Below are 10272 nucleotides of genomic sequence, written 5' to 3' on the forward strand. Positions count from 1 at the left end.
AAAAAAAAGAATTTGATTTGCCATCCTTTACCCATAGGGTGGCTCTAAAGACACTCTGTCCTTTTGCTGTTACCCCACCTTTCTTTAGGCACTCCAAGGGGATCTTGGACTGCTCAATCCGAGGATCGTCGATTTGGGACGACATTCGGGTTGAGGTGAGTACGTGTTGTTCAAACTCATTACGGATTAAAGTCCAGTCTGAATGCCATCAGACTGTCGTGGGGCACTAAGAGTGAGGAATGCCGGAGAGTAAGAAAAAGAGGGACGCCTATAGACGCACCCTTTCCCATATCAGTATAATCTATGAACAAATTTTTGTAAGAACTTGAACAATTTCTGTGTTATGTGAGAGTTGTACATACAATATGTTCTAGACAACTTACAAGTACAGTGGCTCCTTGAATACTAATAGGTCTAACCTAATATGTCTCGATCCATGAGTTGAATCTCTTTCAAAATTAGGGTTAAAGATATCGTGGTTGAGCTATTGGGCTTTCGAACAATGTTTGTATGATTTTATCGATTTCTTCTCACCTATAAAGATAACAGTTTCAAAAGACTCGTTCAGTGAGATTGTTTATTTCATGATAAAGAACATCCTAAAGGACCATCTTTGCTGAAAATATATGAATAGGATCACCGTAGTCATGAGTCATGACATAAGGGAAGCAACAAAATCTTATATTCAATATGTTCCTCGAAGATTGATTGGAAAGTTGTTTTGCCATGTTATACTACGAACTTGAAATACACAAAAAAGAGCAAAAACAGTTGTATGGTCACTAATCTGAGTTAAACATAGGATTCAATTCCAATAACGTCTTAGTTGATATATAATAGTCAGACCAAAATTAGGATAATACCATTATTTGGGCAGAATAGGATCAAGTCAATTGATTAGATATACCTATATTTTCAGAAGGGGAAAAGTTGTGGAGATTTCTTTACATGGTTGATGTGTGCTTCGCCATTACAGATGTGTTCTTCACCATTATTAATTCTTAATACTCCCACCAATAGCGCTTACTACATCACTTGTGGGTAAGTACTTTTGGCAATATATGTTTATTTGATTATTGGAGAATGGCACAAAACTTAATTCAGTTTATCAATAACACAGTTTCAATTGGGTCAGAAGAGCCATTCAGTTGTGGTAAAATTGAAAAATCGTCTGATCTACTACTATAGTGTTAAGAATTCTGGATCTCAAGTTTATCCCTCTAGAACTCAAGAATTAAGACCTACAAATTCGAGTCATGAGCAAGGAATTAAATTCCCTTTAATTGAATTAGATATTGAAGATTTGTTTGCAAGGTCTCTCCAAAATTGGGTAACATCCTGTTATGGTCGTTTTGACCAAATAAACATTTTCCATCAGATGGTCATCTCCAGTGGGTGGCGTTGATTTTTGGGCGATCGTCGGATTCTAGTGGTGGCGTCGGTGGTGCTCTTGGTGAAAGTTGTTCTTAATTACAGGGTAATAACTGGTTCATTCATATGGTGGTATTAAGGAATCAAAGATCGATCCAGTGAGTGATGCAGAGAAGAAAGAGTTCCTAGTTGTCTATTTACTTAGTATAATAAAGGTTATGTTTCTTTGTTGGTCATTAGGGTCTGTTATGTTTGTTTAGGCCCTGTTTTGTTGGTCTTTAGGACCTTTTGTTATTTTCGTCTTTTCAAGGTCGAGTGTTTTGATCATAGACCGCGATTAGGAGTTTCTTCATCAACTTACAACTCTCTCTACCGATGTACCGGAATTAGAGGCGCTAACAGGAGATCTGCACGCCACGGTTTGACGGCGAGAAGAGAAGAAGGTGAAAGAAGCATTGGTTATAAAACTACCCTTAGATGGTTAGTGGTGGTAGTACCAGATGAAGCCCACCAGCTAGATCAGGCAGCTCTTGAGGCACCACCCCAAGTGGGCATAACTTGTCTTGTTTGTCCGATTTTGGTTGTGTTTTTGTTATTTTAAACTTCATGATGTAATTCTCATTAGCCTTTTGGCCTTTAAATGAAGTTTGATTTCCAAAAAAAAAAAAAAAATCAAAAGCACACACCATATAAAAGTGTCATTCAACTTACGCGGACTGTCGAAATTTAAATAAAATAAATAGCCGTCTCACTTAACCATTTCTCATACACCAAAGTACATCCTTCCCTTCAACAAAAATAAAAATAAAAAAAAACATAATTTTCAATCACTTTTCTACGAAAAACATGGGTGCATTTGAAAGCACCTGTTGAATGACTTTTAGCGGGGTTTTTTTCAATTTTTTCTCTCAGACATCCGACCATCTCTTTCTTCTTCTTTTCTACCACCACAACCACTGGGTTTTTTTTTGTTGTTGAAATACCACAACCACTGGTTGACTATCACATCCACCGCCTCTCACCACTATTTATCTCTCCTTCTCTCTCACTCTCTAGAATCGACTAAAACCTCATGCCTTCATTTAATCCTAAAGAGAGAAGATAATCAGTGGTGTAGGCAGTGGAGTTTTTTGGTGTTTTTTTTTCCTTTTGGGTCGCCCACAATCGCATTTTGCCCAAATCCACTCTTTTCTGGCATCAAATTTGGGTCCTAACTCCTAAGAGAGTAGTCGGGTCGATTCTCCTGAGAGAGTAGTCTGTCAACAAAAAAAACTCCTAAAGCCATGTTTGGTGTGTGAGAATGGAATGTGATTCCCAGGAATGGAAATTTGATTCCTGACATATTCCTAATTAGGCGTTTGGTTCGTGTAAGAATAGGAATGTAAATATTTGTAAAAGTTCACTTTTACCCTTACTTAAACTACATAAAATACACATCAACTTTGTTATATATTAAAATCAGTATTATTTATTCAAATTCGTAGATATGAAATAATAACACGATACACCAAAGTAATAGAATTTAAAGATAATAAATAAAGGTCTTAATAAAAATTTATCTAAAATAAAATTATGTTAGTAAACCTAAATTGAAATTTATCTAAATTTAAATTTTGTTCATAAACCCTAGTTTAATCATGATTTATATATGGGGTATTTAGTGTTTGGGTCAAGGATAAGTACCGACTTTAGCGTTTAGGTCACAAGTTTGTCCGTTATAGCCTTTGGGTCACGGACTAACAGTTGACCGCGTTGACCGTCGACGAAAACTAACTACCGTTTCAATTCAACCGAGATGAGCAAAATGGAGTTGAGCAAAAATGGAGTTGTAAGAGATAGGAAAATGTGTGGAAAGTGTAAAGAATATGGTCACAACAGGAGTACTTGCAAAGGTGCACCAGCTAATACAGTTTCAGCTGCTGGAACTGGTCCATATGAAGGCCCACATATAAGGAATCAGACTATACAAGTTAATGGTGAATCTAGTGGCAGAGGAAGGGGCAGTGGTAGAGGTTTGAGTAGGGGCAGTGGCAGAGGTTTGAGTAGAGGCATTGGTTCAGTTGGGATTGGTAGGGGCAGTGGTTCATTTGGGATTGGTAGGGGCAGTGGTCCATTTGAGATGGGTAGGGGCAGTGGTCTAGTTGAGATGGGTAGGGGCAGTGGTCCAGTTGAGATGGGTTGGGGCAGTGGTCTAGTTGAGATTGGTAGGGGCAGTGGTTTAGTGTGTTTGAGTAGAGGAAGGGGAGTGGTTCCAGGAGCTCTGAGTAGGGGCAGTGGTTCAGTTGGATTGAGTAGAGGAAGGGGAGTGGTTCAAGGAAGGGGAGTTGGTTCAGTTGGTTTGAGTAGAGGAAGGGGAGTTGGTTCAGTTGGTTTGAGTAGGGGCAGTGGTTCAGTTGGTAGAGGTAATGCTATTGATTCAGTTGAACCATCTCAAACCTTCACCTAGACAACTCAAGAGTCTCAGATCACACAACAATCACAAATATCACAAGGGAATCAACACAAAAAGCAAAAGTTGACTCCTGTGCGCAGAAGTGGAAGAATTGGTTTCAGAAGTAATCCTGCTCTGAATGGGAAGACATTTGTCATTGACTCTGACTAAATGGGTATGTACTCCAAAACTTGCCTAAGTATTTTGTGTAGTTAATGGTTTCTTGATGTTACTGTTTTGAAATGGGATGTTATGTCACTATGGTCACAATGGTTTCTTTCATGTTAGTATTTTGAATGGATGTTGATGTTAGAACTTTTGAATGCATTTTGATATTGATGTTATAACTTTTGAATGGATATTGATGTTAGAACTTTTGAATGGATATTGATGTTAGAACTTTGGTTGGATATTGCTATACTAGTAGTTCATAACATATTCATTTGTTTTGATTTTTCAATACATCTTCAAGCCACATAAATCCTGAGCATGATGGTTTAGTGCATGAAAAAGACTTCTTTCCATAGCTATGAGCTCTGCCACTAGTTCCTAGTTTTATTTCTGCATTACATGAATTTCTAACACATCTAGTAAGCAAAATATGACAATTACTTCCATGATGTTCAAATGAGTTACAATAGCAGCACTTGGGCATCTTTGACTTGTTCATAAATTCCTCACATAATTCATCCATATGTAGACTTGGTGTTTGCATGCCTTTCCCTCTCAACAAGGATTGTTGCTTGGTGGTTGCCTCATGTTTGGCAATTGCATCTGCCAACCACTCAAACTTTTCACACTTTTCACATCTCACAAACTTTTTCCCTTCATTTTCATGTGAATGTGACATCCCATGGGCAGTCTCTTGCTTTATGATCATCATCACCACAATAGTAGCATTTTGAGAATGAAGATGACCCATTTGCATTTGCAAGAGCTTCATCTAACCATTGGAATCCATCACATGAAGGAAATTGACATTTTAGGTATTTTTTTTCCCTTAACAAGTGTTCCTTCAAATTGCAATAACATTCTAATACCAAGACATCCTCTCTTGGAGCACTTAGAGTACATCTAACAACAGGAAATTGCAGAATGTGAAGCTTGATCACACAATTGACATATCTGAAAATTAAGTATAAATTAGGCATCGGTACATCTGTTTGTGCATAATGTTAGTATTTGAGTCAAAAATGGCAGAAAAAATAAAACTTACCAATTGCTTCTTTGATTCCATATTGGTTATTTCTCTCTTAACTCCAATTGATGTTGATGTTGATGTTGATGTTGATGTTGATGTTAGCAGACTCCTAACTTGAAGAAAAAAAATCACAATTTACTTATTGAAAGTAAATGATGAGATTGAGGTATGAAAGTGGGAAGAAGAGTATTTAAAAGATTTTGAGAAAGAACGGTTAGATTTGTGGGTAATCTGGATCGTTCATTTCGACGATCCAGATCAATTTCAAAAAACGGTCACATGACGTCAGCAGACGACCGCTAACTCGTCAGCGTCACGCCGTTAGCGTTTTTGAAATGAAACGGTAGTTAGTTTCGTCGACGGTCAACGCGGTCAACTGTTAGTCCGTGACCCAAAGGCTATAACGGACAAACTTGTGACCTAAACGCTAAAGCCGGTACTTATCCTTGACCCAAACGCTAAATATCCCTTTATATATCACACGGTAATTCAATATTTTGTTAAGGATATATTTGTCAATAAATATTAATATATGTGATTCCGGGGAATGGGAATCACAAACCCACCTCCCCTTGGGTTTGCTATTATCCGTTTTTGAGGGAATCACATTCTCGAGCCCACGCCACTCCTGAGCCCACGCCATTCCCACGAGCCAAACAATGATCACATTCCTTTCCCACGCCATTAGCGAGCGCCAAACATGGCCTAAGAGCATCCCCAATGGCCCTGGAGATCACAAAATTTTGGTGATCTCCAGGGCATATTGCACCCAATGGCACGGGAGATCACCAAAGATCTCCCGTGCCATGAACAGTAGCCGGCCATATCTGGCCGGCTACTGTTCACCTTTCATCAAATTGGTGATAAAGTGGGCCCCATAATTTTTAATATATAAATCATCCTTTTTGAATTATTGTTTTCTATTTAGTCCCTTTATTTATTTTAATGTTTGTATTTGGTCCCATAAAATATTTTTGTTTGGTCCCATATAACAATAAAATGTCGTAATGATCTTAATTTGTAATTTAAATCTTATAATTTTAATTACTATTCTAAGAAATTATTTGTCCTCATATTTTATTTAAACAAAAATGAGTATTAAAAATGATAAAAATGAAATCTAGTGTGATGAATAGTGATTTGGTGGGAGTTTTGGTGTTTGCCTTTGGGTTCAAGAATTTGAAAACACCAAATAATTTGGTGAAGATTCCTTTTTGGTGTCTAATTTGGTGCTAACCATTGGGGATGCTCTAAGAGAGTAGTAGGGTCAATTTTCATTTTGCCGAGTCAACTAACCAGACGACGGCTAATAGCCGTTTTGCCGGGTGCCCCTACCAGCGCCTCATGCGGGTGCTTTTAGCCCCTCCCGCCTCCAAATCATTTCCTGCCCTACTCTTCTTCTAAACCAAAAACCCTTTCCTGCTACTAAAACCCTTCCCTGCTAGTGCTACTAAAACCCTCGCTCACATTTCTCTCTTCTCCGTCTCTTCTCTTTTCACCATGACTTCCTTCTTCATCAAAACCCTAAATCTTCGACGCCCTAAACAAAATCATTATCAGAACCAAATCTATCGAACATTCGTCGAAGCAAGAGTTCAATGGGTTCGAGACAGAGGCCTTGATCACGCAGTCGAGAAAGAAAAACATCTTCGTCCAATGCTTGCCCTAAAAAACCTAATCAAATCTGAACCTTCTAAATCCCTTCCTATTTCAGTTGCTTCTGAACAAAAAACCCAACTCTCTCTTCCAACTCGAACTATTGAATTCATTAGAGATTACCCATCTGTTTTCCAAGAATTTATTCCTCCTGGTGGTTCTCCTGCTCGTCCTCATGTTCGATTAACTCCTGAAATTCTTCATCTTGATGATGAAGAACAATTGATTTATAGTAACCCAACTCATAGAAATGATATTGCTGATCGATTATTGAAACTTCTAATGTTAACTAGGGTTAATAAACTTCCTTTACATGTAATTGATCGATTTCAATGGGATTTAGGGTTACCCCATGATTATGTTCGTACCCTTTTATCTGATTATCCTGATTACTTTCAAGTTACTTCAATCAAATCTGAATCTTCAAGTTATAATAATACTAGTAAAAAACCAGTTCTTGCTTTGGAATTAGTTTGTTGGAGTGATGATTTTGCTGTTTCAGTAATGGAGAAGAAAGCTAGGGCTTATACAAAAGGTAATCCACTTTCTTTTCCTCTTCAATTTTCTAGAGGTTTTGAATTAGAGAAAAAGGTTAAGAAATGGTTAGATGATTGGCAGAAATTACCTTATATTTCTCCTTACGAAAATGCTTATCATTTACAATCAAAAAGTGATCAAGCTGAGAAATGGACTGTTGCTATTTTACATGAATTACTTAATCTTTTGATTTCTAAGAAAACTGATAAAGAAAATATATTATGTTTGGCTGATTATCTTGGATTAAGATCGAGATTTAAGCGAGCTTTGATTAATCACCCGGGTATTTTCTATGTTTCGAATAAGATTAGAACACATACTGTAGTTCTCAGGGAAGCTTATAAGAGGAATTTATTGCTTCAGAAGCATCCGTTAATGGGTATGAGGTATCAATATATTCATTTGATGAATAAAGGGAAGGATTCGGTTAAACCAATTGGAACTTCTCAGGAGACTAGTTCTAGGAAAAAAGCAACTAGTTCTTCTGCTAATGAAGGGGAAGAAGAAGATGAGGACTTAGATGAGTTTTCTGGTTCTGATGCTGAAGATGCTAGTGATGATGAGTCTGATTTTGAAGATGAAGATGAAGACGAAGATGAAGATGATGAAGAAGATGGTGATGAGGATGATGAGGATATGATGGATAATCGCCGCAACGGTATGGTTGGTAGAGGAAGGACGGGAAGAAGTTCACTACCACGATCTGAGATGAACCACCAGTCTTCAAGATCTTCTGTTCAAGACAGCTCAAATAGAAAACAACCTAATATGGTAGGTGATAGGGTTCCAACACCGGTTAGAGAAGATCATCGTAGAGGAAGAAATGGGAATGGTAGATCATCAAGTAGACCACAAGTTAGATCGCGTTATCCTAGAGGTGAGGGTAAGTTGTTGACGGAAAGAAAAGGCGCATCCGGTTAGTCGCAATTCAAGTTCTCTTCTCCGAAACATTAAATTGCATGAGAATTTTGAGTCTCCTCTCTTGCGGAATTTGTTCAAATTAGGTGAGTCAAACCTTATTCTTCTCTGCTAGCAATTAGAGTGCTTATAACTGTTGTACTTCGACATTTGAGTTGATTAAATGTATCTGCAATATCTATTTGTTTACTATTTCATATTTAATTATAAAAGGAAACATGATTTCTGCAAAATTGACGATTTTTGTTTCTTACCTTAAAGCTTAAATGAATAAAAACTTGGATCTCCCCATTATCAGTTATCAAATAGAAAGTTACAATTCCTGCCATTTTTTGTATCACAACAGGTACGCCATTTTTGAACCCGTTCCATTTCTAGTAATTTTCTTTATTTGGGTAGAGATTTCAAAGTATTGATTCAGTTAGAAAGTTTAAATATTTCAACTCAACTGTCTAATAAATGCCTGAAATGTGAAACCTATATACATTTCTCTCCAATTTGTTTCCAATGTGGACAAGGGACACTGGTTGACCGAAGTTGAGAACTCTCAGGCGAGGGAAAACATTGTTTGTTCAAGGTGAAAATTATGGCCAGCTCTTTAGGTTGGAACAATTGGTTCTTAGAAGCTAAGTGGTCGAGCTCACTACTAACTCTCAAAAGCTCGGGGCATAACAAAGTCCCATACAGAAACTCCCCAAACCCATCCAGAAACTCTGTTGAGTTTCGATCAACCAACACCCGTTGTTTTCTTTAATCCTTTATTTTTTCATCATGTTCTTTGTTGTTTATACATATGTGTATTTGTATATCTTTGTGAAAATGTACATCACAGGTCAAGTTTTCAGCATAATGACTCCGACTCATTCAAGCAGGTCGGAGTCCCAAACCAACTGCTTCTCTTAAAAGGGGTCCAAAAACTCTCTATGTCCCTTTCTCGTGAACAGAGCTCCAGTGGGTGTGGTTCGACAACATTGACATCTGTTTGAAACTGAATCATTCTACTGCACAATCCACGACCAGCTCCCCTTCCACCATTGGCAACTAAAAAGCTAACCAAGGTAAATCAACTTTAACAGGGCAATAGAGTACCAGGTCCAACCCAAGTTCTCTCAGAAAGCAGTCCATCTTCTAGCACTCCGTGTGAAATATGGGATTCTTTTCCAGATTCACCACCTGGGCCAGAGGTCTTTTCCTGGCCGTGAGGTCTGCCCAAAAAAAGCCTTCCCTCCCACACATCTCAAGTTACTGATGTTGCACATACAGTCCAAGCTTAGAAGGCTCATCTAAGCGATGTTGAACTATAACGTTCACCCGCCCTTACAGATATGCTGCTCTCGGCTTTCTTACCCTCTGTGATGACCTAGTCCCCAACAATCAGTGTGATAGTGTTCCTCCTAACAATGTGGCCTATCACACGTACAGAGTTTCAAACTTCCTTCTTTGTGTCCTAGCTGCCCAACTGTTGCTCCTAACCCACGGGGGGATTTGGTACTACCAATACTTTAGTGTATGTTTGGTTTAGTCAAAAATAAAATAGATAGAGATTGATTTCATCTTTTTTTTTTTTTGAATTGTTCAGCGTGTGCCTCGAACCCTTGACCTTTAAGTGGAAGATTATACTTCTTACCACTCCAACCAAGTGTTGTTGGCACTTGATTTCATCTTATATTAGACGATTTCAGTAGAAAAGAAATAGTGTCGTCATCCACCTTTCTAGGTTTGGGATTCTCCGGGAATTACTTCAAATTTAGCTGTAGTTTGGTTTTCTGTAGATTTGAGATCGAAATGACTACACATGTAGTTTTAGTTGTTCGCATATATTTTCAGCTTTCAAAATAAGTGGTCTGAATTTAAGTAGAAGACTTATTTTGAGATTTAAATACTCAAACTATAGGAATAGTGTACATTTTTTATTAGACCAAACGGTCCAAACCATTCAAGTTGCAACCATACCGGATGATATAGCAGCTTACCTATCCTTTTGTGAGAAAAGAATGAGAGAGAGAGAAGCACATTTTAGCAACAACCACAAGAAAGGTGCGTACTGCGCCTCATCCGTTTCTTTTTTCACGTGTTCCTACCTTCCCCTTGACCCCATTCTGTGTTTTAAAATTTGGCACGTTGTTGCAACCTAATATAATATTCCTCAATAATTATA

General features: G+C 37.9%; 1 protein-coding gene across 2 annotated transcripts; it reads left to right on the forward strand.

Annotated features, from left to right (window-relative positions):
* The first annotated feature begins 6377 nt into the window (after nucleotides 1–6377).
* LOC147532307 (Ubiquitin carboxyl-terminal hydrolase family protein) lies at nucleotides 6378–9828 on the forward strand. Of its 2 annotated transcripts, none has more exons than XM_086650551.1 (3): nucleotides 6378–8200; nucleotides 8376–8691; nucleotides 8947–9828. In XM_086650551.1, exon 1 carries the CDS (start codon nucleotides 6504–6506, stop codon nucleotides 8115–8117), a length of 1614 nt encoding a protein of 537 aa, XP_086506677.1. In that variant the 5' UTR covers nucleotides 6378–6503; the 3' UTR covers nucleotides 8118–8200; nucleotides 8376–8691; nucleotides 8947–9828. The 2 variants fall into 2 exon arrangements, with proteins under 2 accessions (XP_086506677.1, XP_086506676.1); XM_086650550.1 differs by having other exon boundaries at nucleotides 8376–8460.
* Nucleotides 9829–10272: the final 444 nt, after the last annotated feature.

The sequence above is a fragment of the Eschscholzia californica genome, unplaced genomic scaffold (genome assembly GCF_041429995.1).
Source record: "Eschscholzia californica isolate CP2 unplaced genomic scaffold, dmEscCali1.0.p SCAF_6, whole genome shotgun sequence".
In the NCBI taxonomy this organism is placed as follows: Eukaryota; Viridiplantae; Streptophyta; class Magnoliopsida; order Ranunculales; family Papaveraceae; genus Eschscholzia; species Eschscholzia californica.